Raw genomic sequence first — 12,616 nt, 5'->3', positions numbered from 1 at the left:
CAGTCCAAAAATGGCAATTTTGGCCAATTTCATGAACTTATTATGAGAGGACTTAGTTTTTTGAAATATTTCTGCCAATGGCATCGTATAGCATTAATCTTTACCTTTTCTGTCTAACATCTCTTATTTTGAATATTACAGATTTATTATTTATGACTTATTTAAATATTCATAATGTATTAAGCACATGTATAAACAAAAAAATAATTCTTTTAACAAAATCATATAATCAATTTAGAAGTATAAGTATTTACAATTATCATAAATTACATTAAAATACAATCATTATTGTAATTCACATGTTAGAAAAAAGTGCTAAGGAAAAAATATTTAAAAAAATTAAAGAATATATCTCTCTCTGTAGATTTGCGATCATCTTTGTACTCTTTTAACTTGTTGAAGGATCGTGAGACACATCGTTTTTCGCTAATAAATCTAATAATTTACTTAACGTTAAGACATACATCTCTCGGAACGATAATAAGATACCATATTCTCTTTCAAGAATCTGTTTTATCTCCGTATAGCTTAGCGAATCGATGCCGAGGTTGTCGAAGCTGTCATTGATATTTGCCGAGATGTTTTCAATACCAAGGATATTGGCAATGATTTGGATGATATCAACTTTATCGTCGTTATTTGCAAATTTGTGTTTCTCGGCTATCACCATAGACGATAATACTGGGTATGGTTGTTGAAGAAAAACGTCTATGGTCTCAAGACAGCTGGTCACACGTTGCGGTAAAACATATCTTATACCAATGTTCTTATTTTTCTCTGTATCTGTAAAAGTCAGAGCATCATGTAATGATATCGAATGTAAAAAATGATTACTGTTCACTTCGATGATCTGGCCAAAGTATTTTATATATTTAAATATATAATTTGTTCTCTTATTTTAATAATATAACGTTATTGTTATTAGTTTGCAATTATGTCCCATTAATAGTATCTCTACAATTATTTCTTTATATATTTCTTGCAATAAAAAGTTGTTAATGTCTCTATTAATAAAAATAAATAATATAATAAATTATCTTCAAAAAGTCATACCATTATATTGGCTATGTGGATACTTTTTAAAGGATAAAATGGAAATATTTTTTATATATCAAGGATCTTCGATCCTTTTTTGGATCACATTGTTCCTTTTCATTTTATAAATTCCGCCTATATATCAAAAATATTCCCATTGAATCTCATAAAAAGAAATAGAAAAATGTCTCACCAACAAACAAACCGACATCTCCTATAATACCCCATTGAATAGCGAGACCGGGCAAACCAGCAGTATGTCTTTGCTCCATTATTCTCTCCATAGCTGAATTTGCGAGACCATAATTGGATTGACTGGCATTGCCGCGGCCACACGATATGGACGAGAACACGACAAAATGATCCAATGATGGACAAGACTTTCTCGATACCACGTCCAGATTCCTCGTACCATTGACTTTTGGCAAGGTTACAGTCTCGAAATCGGCCACTTGTAGGTTCTCAAACAAAGCGTCACGTAGAACGACGGCCAGATTAAATATACCACCTACTGGAGCCAACCGATTACTCTCGTCGATTAAACATTCGGCGCCCGATAACGTCGTGATATCTGTCGCAGAGATGATGACTTTGATGCCATTATTGCGCCAATGTTGAACGCGAGACGTCTGATAACCAGTGCGTATTCCAGTACGTGACACGAGAACGATGAATCTAGCGCCGCGGGTGATCATCCAATTGGCCAATTCCAAACCGAATCCTCCGAGACCACCGATCAACACATACGACTTGTCTGGATACATATAAGTACGTGGTATGGCCGCTACTGTTCTTAGCAACGTTCTCGGCAACATGCATTTCTGCGGCTCTTCGTTTCGAATATTCAGCAATACCTTGCCAATATGCTTGCCTGTCGTCATAAATCTAAATCCTTCCTCGAGGCTTTGCTTCGAAAATACGGTCGTCGGTAATGGACGTACTACACCATTCTCAATTCCCTCCGAGATTAGTCTAATCGTTTTTCGCTTATCCTCGATATTTTGGAATAACAATTCTAAAAGTATACCATGATAAGAAGTATTCTTTAAAAACATAGACATATCCACGCGATTGCCATTCAACATGTCGTACTTCCCAATATCGAGGAAGCGACCATCCTTCGCGAGGCACCGTACACTAGCATGCAGTTTCTCTTCTGACAGTGAATTCAATACTACATCGACCCCATGTCCTCGGGTTTCGTCCAAAATCAGCTGTTCAAAACTCGTATCTCGGGAATTGCCAATGTGCTTGTCGGTCAATTGCGAAAAGGTCTTCTTGAGATACAATCGCTTTCTCTCTGTGCTGACAGTGGTGAAGACGGTGCAGCCAGCATGCAGAGCGATGATGATCGCCGCTAGGCCGACGGCATCCGCACCAGAGTGAATCAACACGTTTTCACCCGCTATCAATCGACCTCGTATAAACAGAGCATAGTAACTGGTCACATAAGCGACCGGTATTGTCGCCGCCTGTTCCAATGTCCATTTGTCAGGTACCTTCCAAAGAAAACCGGAATCCGGCAACACGGTGGTCGCCAAACCTCTAGATTTGTCTAATAAACCCATAACTCTACAGCCGTCTGCGTCTGTCCCGGAGAACTCAAATCCTAATACATAGTCTTCTGTAGCAACCCCTAACGATGAAAGAGCATCCGTTGATAGTTTCCCAGTCGCCAGCAGAATATCCCTGTTAGTATAAAATTTATCAATAAATATTTTTCAACGTGATAATACATTATTCTTATAATTTCAGTCGAGAGCAAGAAGTGACTCTCGTTGAAACTTGCCTGAAATTTAATGACGCATAGTACACATTACAAAGTGAATTTAGATATTTGCTCTGACAATGCGTTAACGGACTTTGAATCCATTCTAAACTATTTAAATTTCCTGTCGTCAATGTATTCACATAGGCGTGCTCTACTTCCATGTAGTTATCTTGATCTAATTGCAAGTGCCGATAACTACCCCATTGACCATCTTTCAATACGTTAGCCATTAATTCTTTCTCTAATTGCTCCGCATAGAATTGCGAGAATAAATCAAATTTGGGAGCATTATTGTCCTGGATGAAAACGTAACGCACGTTTGCCATCTCGCGCCGCATGCAGGTTATGAATCCGACTAGACCTGAAAATAAAAAAGAACAAGATCTCTAATGATTCGTTGATCAATTCTCGGATAAAGCTCGAAAAAAAGATTTTTAAATAAATACTTTTAAACACGAAATTTTATTTCAAAAATTATATATAAACATGTATGAGTACCAAGTAATTTGTCGATTTGAGATACAAAAAGTACATCTTGATTTTCACTGTCGAATTTTCTCAATGCTGCTTTCGCACTTGCTAACCATGAGAAATCATTTCCTGTGATCTCTATTAAGATCGGTTCTTTCCTCACTTTTTGCTTTCTCAATAAGAAATAACTCTTTCCCGAGGAGTCGATTTGTTTACCAATCAACATCAGATTCGCCTCCTTTAGTGCAATCTTTAAGTCGAATATACCAGTCTCCTCTAAAAGAATAAAGCAATTAGAACTTAAGGTAGCCGCTAAATTTTTGAGAACGATGAGAGATCGGCCAGAGAGAACTTCCGCTGCTATGATGAGGTGCATATTCTGAGCTGGGAATGTATCGTTCACATCCCATTTAATTACATTAATATTAATGCCCCTTTGATTGAAACTTGTCGTATAATCGCATGCGGAACTGACGGCTACTTGTAAATCAACCTAAAACGATAAAAATGATAGATTCACACGCATTTAGAACGCCGTGCATATAAAAAAAAAAGGTTTTTTTATATATCATAATTTGCATTTGCGATAATTGTATATATATTAAAAAAATGTGTATCTTATATTATAAATCGCTCGAGACTATTTATGCAAGATTCCTGTTCATTTCTTTAAGTCGACTGCAGTTATTAAAATTATGTAACGAGTACTTACAGTGACGAAGGGTTCGCAAGAAAGAATATCGTGTACAAGCGGCGCCAAAAGCCCTTCCGCTGCTCGATTATCCGCAACTTCCACGGCCTTGATTCTCGATGTCGTTACATTTTCACATACAATTTGTAATAGTACAGTAAGTATGTGAATCTTTTGTCTCTTTGGATCTTTCAAGACCAAGCTGCGCGAGTTTTCATAAGAAACAAAAACGTAACGTTCATATTTGGGTTTAGTCTTCTGCTGTCGCTGAGGTGCGGTAGGTTTCATATCTCTTATTTCAATACCGCCTGATCTAACGATATTGACATTTTTATAGTGATATATCGGCAATCCGCCGTTCTTCGGTAACTCATTGATCATTCGTTTATGAAGAACGGGATTGATCATGGCGTAACGACACTTGGAGCCATAAACTAATCTCCGGTCGTTTGACAACATTTTAAATTGAAACATGTTATCAATATACGAAGACCATTCATTATACCAATGTAACTCGCCAACGGTGAAAGAAATGTCACAGCATTTTAATCCTTTGAAAATACCATTGTATTCGTATCCACGTAATCTCAATTCCTTATAAATATCCTCCGTATTCAATACAAGCTCGGTAGGCGGTATCGGGAGCGGTGGTAAGTTCAGCTGATTTATCTCGATAGCCTCAGCAGCGCGGATGTTCCCGCTGGCTACAATGGTATTCGCTTCGAGGATCTCAAAATCTCCCTTTCCCTCGAGAAGTTTTATGAAAAATTTGATTGTTTTATTCTCCGGTAAAAAGGTAATGCGCTGAAGCCATACGTTCTCAAAGATTACTGATAGTCGCTCGAAATCGGTATCTCGTAGTTTCGCAAAGATTTGCCAAACCATGAATATGAAGCCGGCACCTGGGAAAATAAATCGCCCGTCTATTTGGTGTCCCATTAAATATGCGTCTGTTTCTCTCGATAAATTTATCTCTACAACATGCTCTCCGGACGATTCTTTCATCTGATGCTTCAAATCGGGCACCGTCCATGTAGCAGAGTGGTCCCATTTGATCAATGATCCAATCATCGGTGTTCCGCGACTGACGGGAAAACTGACTGACGGATACAATTTAGAGATGTCGGGTTGCGCGCCGGCTGTGTACATCTTTCCCACATTAGATAGTAAAAAGATCAAATTATTTGAATGATTCTGCTTTTGGAGACCGATATTAGTCACCGTGGATGGTAGGGATTTACGCAGGATCGTCTGTAGCAAGCAATGTGGCGCGATTTCGATGGTTATCGCATTGTTCGGGATATGCGCGATCGCCTCCTGAAAAAGCACAGGTGACAGCATATTGTTCACGTGATACTTCGGTGAACAAAATTGTGCGAGTGGGCTATCCCATGCGGTTTCGGATACCGAACTAGAAATCCATCTGATAGATCTTTTCTTTGGCTTTGGCACAATCATATCGAGGGAAGCGCGAAATTTGGATTTAGCTGGAGCAATGTATTTGCTGTGATAAGCAACGCCACAGCATTTGATCATTTTGGCAAAGACATCTTTGCTCTTCAGTTCCTCTACGAATTTTTTCACAGATAAGGGAGGACCAGAAATGGTAACCAAATCCGCGGAATTATGACAGGCTGGAACGATATCGGTAAAACACATCTTCTTGACTTCCTTCCAATTCAAATTTGCCACCGCCATAGCGCCTGGTTCCAAATCGGATTCTATGATCGACTTGCCTCTATAATAGGCTGCCAAAATCGTTTGCTCTAGAGTAAACGCGCCATCGGCATACGAGCAACTTATTTCGCCAAGGGAGTGTCCAATTATACCGTCTGGTCGCACGCCCATAAATATTAACATATCGACGAGAGCGATTTGAATGGCCACGATTGACACGGTAGCAACTAGTACGTTCTCGTATGTTTCATCGGTACCGTTAATGATGATATTCATTAGATCAACATCGTGTTCCTTTAATACATCCGCGCATCGTTGTAAACTACGCTGGCACGTTTCGATATCAAGCAATTCGCGTCCCATACCCGGCCACTGAGTATTGATACCGGAAAATAAAAACCAAACGGGACGTTTCTCGTCATAATTTGCCTCGACAATCTCGCGCGTACTATCATAAGCGAGTATTTCATAGCCACGAATGTTGTGATTCGATATGTTATCACTGTGCACGGAGTACAGTAGAGATAAAAACTCATTGTCTTGTCGATGCTCGTTTGCCTTGTTCAGTAATACCTGTACAGCTTCTTTTGTACGGCCCGATGCGGCGATCAGCTTCGGCAATAGCTGCTCAACGGTATCCAATGACACTTTTACCTTCGAATTGCTGCGCAGAATGACGTGCGAATTCGTACCACCGGCGCCAAATGAATTGATACCCACAAGACCGCCGTTCCATGGCGTAGTTTTGTCAATTACGCGAATACGTCCCTCGGTCAACGCGGGAATCTTTGGATTTGGAATAGTAAAGTGCAGATTCGGCGGAATCACACCGGTTTCCATCGCAATCAGCACCTTGGCGATCGCGCACAGTCCACTGGTAGGTTCTGCGTGTCCCATATTTGATTTAACGGAGCCGATTAACAACGGTGTCTTCCTGTTTTTGCAAAATAACTTATCGATGGCACCGAGCTCTTCCGGATCGCCCGCTTTGGTACCGCTACCATGCGCCTCCACGTAAGCTATGTCTTTGGGATCAATATTCACCTCATTGTATACTTTCTGCAACATCAGGTACTGAATGTCACCACTCGGATACATGATACCTTCGGGCTTGTAGCCGTCCGCGTTTATCGCCGTGTTCACTACAGTAGCATATACTCTGCGCGCGTCTGTCATTTTCTGCAGGTATATTGCGACCACTGCTTCGGCTTTCACGTAACCGTCAGCTGAGATGTCGAATGATTTACATTTACCTTCTATGGATAGCATATTCTTTTTATGATAATGAAGATAGTGAACCGGATTAAGCACAATATTCAATCCGCCAATGATCGCTGCGTCGCAATCGCCAGTGCGTATCGCCACGACTGCCTGATACATAGCAGTCAAAGATGAAGAACAGAGTGTATCCACCGAAAAGCTGGGTCCAATTAAATCGAAAGTGTAAGAGATTCTGTTTGCCATCATTGCTATGCTACTTCCAAGCCATTCATATCCTACAAAGAGATAATTTATAGACGATAATTTTTTTTAGCTTACTCAAAGGATGTCTTGACTGAAGTTTAAAGTGTTCTTGTAGCAAAAATTGAAATTTTGATAAATGTGTATTTAGTATAATGTAATATATATTATATACACTATATATGTTGATATGTATAGATAGATTTATTTATTTCTTGCCTTTCGGCATTGATGGGGTTTTACATAATATGTACACTGCGAACTTCATAATATGCTTATTTTATACAATGTTGTTTCTTATGCTAAATAATTTTAATTATTTCTAGATTGTCTTTAATAATTTCTTTAGTTTTATTCTCTTTTCTTAACGTTAGAAGTATCTTCATCCAACTAATTCTCTCTCCCTTTTCTCCTAAAATTTAACTCATTCTTTTATAATTCCTTGTATTTTCTGTACAATTTGTTGCTAAGTACTCTAATGTTTCTACTGTATTCTACATATTCTACACAGTTTCTTCTCCTGTTTACGCTAAAATTTATTCCGGAGTTCTTCGTTTCCATACGTAAATCTCGCTATGATCTTTTGAAAATCTTTCTGACCTTGTTTTCTTGAATATTCTAGTATTCCTATCGTGTATAACTCTTTATATCTTATATCATATCTAGAATTCTGAATTTTATTCTGTTGGGCTTGTTTCTGATTCTCTACATCTCTTCCGCTTAGCTTCTGTACTACTTCGAAACCTTCCTCTCATAATCTTTTAACTTCTATTCCTCACATTTTATTTCTTCGAAAATACATTTCTCTGTCTTATATGTATATATGTATTACCATATAACATTATATAATAATTAGAGTAGAAGAGAGAACCTCTTATATACCTCGATCATTACGGCATTATTAAAGGCAACTATTTAACTGAGTTCTCTCATCATGTTTACTTTGAATTAATTTAATTAATAAAATTAATTAATAAGAAAGAAAATGGGGGCCATTAGAGAGTGTATGCAGTAAATGATATGTAATAAGCAATGAAATTTTACATGTTAAAGAAATATAATAGAATTAATGTTCCGATGTTCTGTGATCCTTCTCATTGGTGATAGAAGAACATTAAATTAAAATAAAAACAAACAGAAAGAGAAACAAAAATAAACGAATTGAGAATATGTAAATCGTTGCTTGGTATAAATAAATTTCACTTTAAAGATCATAATATAGATAGCAAAGAGCACAAACGTAATTTAATATCGTCCAGACTCTTTTTTCCTTTTTATGATTATTATTAATAAGTTATTATTAGTTATTATTCATAGTTCTTATTTACATTAATAAAAAAGAAAAAAATTTTTTTCTATTGTTTTCAAATTACCACGCCTTAACTCTTACTTGCCAATTTTAACATTTATATTAATTTTATTAAATAATATGACATTAATATAAATATCATGTATAAGATATTGTAAATCTAACTTTTAAACTTATATATGTTCTTGTGCAAAAGTAATGTTTTAATTAATTGTATATTTATTTCAAAATCTTATATATGCTTTTCCAATTGTGTAATATTTCAATATAAAGAATTTATCATTCTTTATGCATTTTTACGTATATTTCATACATTTTTAATATTAAATATTTCAAAACTGTTTTAACTACAGAATATCTCTTTATAATATGATTTTAATGTAAATTTTCATATATATATATATATATATATATATATATATATATAATCTTGTTTCTTAATCTTGTTTCTTACATTTGTAAGATTAAATAATTAAAAATTGGTTTAACTATTTAAGAATATTGTTTCATAATATGATTTTAACGGACAAAAATTTTCACATTAAGTTTTCAAAATGTACTTACCGTCCGGCTTTGCTTTCCAAAAATCATTCGCATCGGAAGTGGAAACGCCAATGAACACCCCGGTACGCGATTTTTTCAGGGTGGAAGGATTGACACCAGCGTCAATCAATGCCTCATGTGTCACTTCTAACATAATGCGAAGTTGCGGATCCATTACGTGCGCTTGTTTAGGAGATATCTTGAAGAAAGAAGCGTCGAAACTGTGAAGATTTTTAAGTTTGCCAAATCTAGAAGGTGAACCGTAAAGGCCCGGTTTCCAACGTCGCTCGTCCTCAGTGACCATGTCCGTCCCTTTCATTAAATTTTCCTTAAATTCTTCAATGTTTGACGATTCAGGGAAACGGCCTAGGAAAATATCGATGTATTACAAACATCCATCTTATAATACAATTGGTGTTATGCCACAACACCACTTGAGATCGGTATAATTACCTGAAATACCCGCAATGACAATATCATCTTCAAAATAAGTAGGCATCTTGATTTTCAAATAATAAGTTTTTGCTTTAACTTTTCTATCTCTCTATAAAAATAAAAATTCCTTCTTGTAATTTTAGATTTCACATATAATCGTTTTATTTAAATTGAATTCTCCTATTTTTGTTTTTACAACTCCTACCTCTTTATTTCTTTTAAACCTTCAAATTTTATTAAAATTTTCAGCATAAAAATATATTAATACTCGATTTACAAATCGAGAATAATTTTTATTATTTCAAACTAATGCAATTAATGTTAGAATATAATAAAATGGACAATAAATATACATCAAAAATTATACTATTCTAGTCCTTTTTTAATAGACAATTCTATACATTTGATTATCGATTTTCATATATACGTATACACATTTTAAAGTTTCAATAGGAATAGTTATAAACTTATCTGTTTTGTGATATTTTTGTAAAAAAAGAATTAATATCTGTTGTATTATAATCATCACGAACAACAAATACACAATCGCAATTTTTTGTACAATCGCGTAATGTCTTTTTCTTCATTGCAATTCTGATGAATAGTTTTAATAAAGCAATGAATTGCATTTGACCTTCATTATTTATATATTTATTACACAACAGAAAACTTTGTCTGTAAATCTGCTTTATACATTTGCGACACATATAAGCAGTTATTTTTTAATAATGTAAAATATGTATAGAATACCACCATGAGACCGTTTCAGGAATTCTTGTATTGTACATTGCAGTAATAATAATATTTGTAATCTCTGTAATTTCTTATAAGCATCAACACTGTAGCAATTTGGAAATATTTATTTTTACTTAAGCAAAATGTATAAACGGGACCTCTTGGTATTTCATTTATTAATCTAATCATTTCTTATAAACTAGTCATAAGCTGTCGTAATTTGTTTCATCAATATGGCACGTTTTATTCCACCAATTTTAAAAGTTTACCATTTAAATTCTCGTATTCAAAGCAAGAGAAAGCTCATAAAACTACGATTTTTAGAACGTTGTTGGGTAAGTGCCGTAGTTGAGGGATATTAATCGAACATAATTGCAATTCATATAAATGTTCTAATTCACGCACAAATTTATTTAAAAAATCTTGAGCAATATTTATCATGGAAAATGATTTGTTCGGAATTTAATATGGATATTGCTACTACAAGAAGAAGATAATGATTGAAATAATCTTGTCTTAAAATTCTCTTGACAAGTGGAACAGAATAATGAAAGCCATGTTTTCAATTCTAATGCTTTCCAGTAGAGTAAATGTCTTGTACATAACGCGGCATACGATGCATATATTTTGACAGTTTGATTGTCATAAGCCTTCTATTAATGACATCAATGACAGCATACAAAGAAAACGGAAAAGCTCGAAATTTAATATCAAACTAGTAATAACATCTTTTTCGCGACACCGCCATTCACGCAATGCATTCTATCAATCCCAATTCCTCCGATAAAATCTGACATAAGATTTGAAAAAGCAGTGTGTTCCTTTATACTCAAGACAGGATTATCGGGACTTGCTCTGTTAGCATATTCAATACATTCATTTGAAGATCTTAAATTTAATTCATTTTCGTAACGATAAATATGTACTGAACCTCTTGGAATAATTGAAACGTGAAAATTTTGACCTTTACAATAACGTGAAGTGTAACCATAGTCTGCATTAAATTGAACAAAGTTTAAAAACTTACTTTTGATTGGCAGATCAGCAGTTTCCACTAATAGCACACTTCTTACAGTTTTTAATTCGATATTATTACAGGGGAAATATTGAACAGACTCAACCAGAGAGCACCAAATAATATTGATAGGAAGTTGCGTCTATCTTTTATACTTCTTTATCCCGACTTGATTATCATATCCTTAAGAATAATATGTAAAAAGTTTCAATCATCGCTCATTATTTATTGAAAAATTATTAACAAATGAACTTTAACGAAATATACTATTTCTAATGTAATTGTAAATATTTACTTTTTTATTTTTAATAAGAAATATTTAATAAAATAAAATATTCAAATAAAATAAGAAAAATATTAAAAAAAAATATTAAACAACAATAATTTTATATTATTAATATAATGCACTATTATAAATCACTGACAAGAAAATAATCGCAAGTATCCCATTCCGATTTTGATGAATATGGCTTTTGATGACTACACTTTAGATATGATGTAGGTGTATCTAGTAGAGGCGTGCAAATCTGCTCTCACTCCCGCTCGTTCCTGACCATTGAAATATATATTAACCGGAATGAGCGCTGGGCCTGTCGGTGCGTGACGAGAGAGAGCATGTCAAGGTATCGCTCTGTCCTTGTTTAATACAGTCTGAGTCAAAATTATTAAAGTCTTTATTAGCTACACTTATATATTTCAGTGTTCCCGACAGCGAGACTGGATTCTCGAGACTCAAATTATCGGGAGCGCTGTTATCGAGAATAGAAGCTCGGGAACGAGCGAGTCCCGAGCTTCTATTCTCGATAACAGCGCTCCCGATAATCTGAGTCTCGAGAATCCAGTCTCGCTGTCGGGAACGAGCGGGAGTGAGAGCAGATTTGCACGCCTCTAGTATCTAGCTCAAGGAGATATAAGATAAGAGATACGTATTATTTCATACGTGTCCATACGACCATTAAGAAGATGAAGCAGCCTTTTGAAAAAAAATCGATTTTTATATTTCTGACCGTCAATATGATAAAAGATACAAAAGAAAGTTTCGAATAAAAGTTTTATGGTTTTGAATATACTTTATAACAGTGTAATCAAATTTTTCGAAATGTCATTTTTCAAAATCCCTCCCCCTCTCAATTTTGAAAATTTTAAAATTTAGTTTACAGCAAAACTTAAAGCATATTTAATGCAAAATTTAGCCCTATATGATAAAATTGTTAGAAAATGTATTTTTCAGAAATACTTCTATATCGTTATATGCATGCGCCGTATGTGTTTCATGGCATTCGCTATTCATGGCGACACTTTTTTCTTCAGAATCTCACAGAGATAACCATGAATTATCAATAAATAATTTATATGTTAGAATTTTTTCGTATTACATATTTACATTAATTATGTGTTTGTAAAATATTAATGTATATGTCTTTCTTACAAAGATTTTCCAAATTTTATAAAAAATAATAATATACTTTTATC

At 34.8% G+C, this 12,616-nt stretch overlaps 1 protein-coding gene across 1 annotated transcript; it reads right to left on the bottom strand.

The window, feature by feature from the left end:
• Positions 1-308: 308 nt before the first annotated feature.
• LOC145972020 (fatty acid synthase-like) lies at positions 309-11,698 on the bottom strand. The gene is made up of 9 exons (XM_083100186.1): positions 11,569-11,698; positions 11,156-11,326; positions 9,412-9,502; positions 8,980-9,324; positions 3,990-7,141; positions 3,305-3,770; positions 2,825-3,167; positions 1,229-2,724; positions 309-783 (listed from the first exon to the last, which is right to left on the bottom strand). The coding sequence occupies exons 3-9, from the start codon at positions 9,455-9,457 to the stop codon at positions 389-391; spliced, it is 6,243 nt and encodes a 2,080-aa protein (XP_082956312.1). The 5' UTR covers positions 9,458-9,502; positions 11,156-11,326; positions 11,569-11,698; the 3' UTR covers positions 309-388.
• Between the last annotated feature and the right edge of the window lie 918 nt (positions 11,699-12,616).

This window comes from Camponotus vicinus, unplaced genomic scaffold (genome assembly GCF_025532165.1).
Source record: "Camponotus vicinus isolate PSW18456_S1 unplaced genomic scaffold, iyCamVici1.0 SCAF_5, whole genome shotgun sequence".
NCBI lineage: Eukaryota > Metazoa > Arthropoda > Insecta > Hymenoptera > Formicidae > Camponotus > Camponotus vicinus.
The sequence above is the reverse complement of the archived record's forward strand: the minus strand, read 5'-3'. Positions and strand labels throughout refer to the sequence as shown.

Excerpts from the sequence above, each read along its gene's own strand:
- LOC145972020 (XM_083100186.1), bottom strand. The coding sequence starts at position 9,457 with ATGCCTACTTATTTTGAAGATGATATTGTCATTGCGGGTATTTCAG. Across the intron at positions 2,725-2,824 it reads TATGCGTCATTAAATTTCAG|GGATATTCTGCTGGCGACTG; the intron begins GCAAGTTTCAAC and ends TTATACTAACAG. Across the intron at positions 784-1,228 it reads AGATGTCGGTTTGTTTGTTG|ATACAGAGAAAAATAAGAAC; the intron begins GTGAGACATTTT and ends TGACTTTTACAG.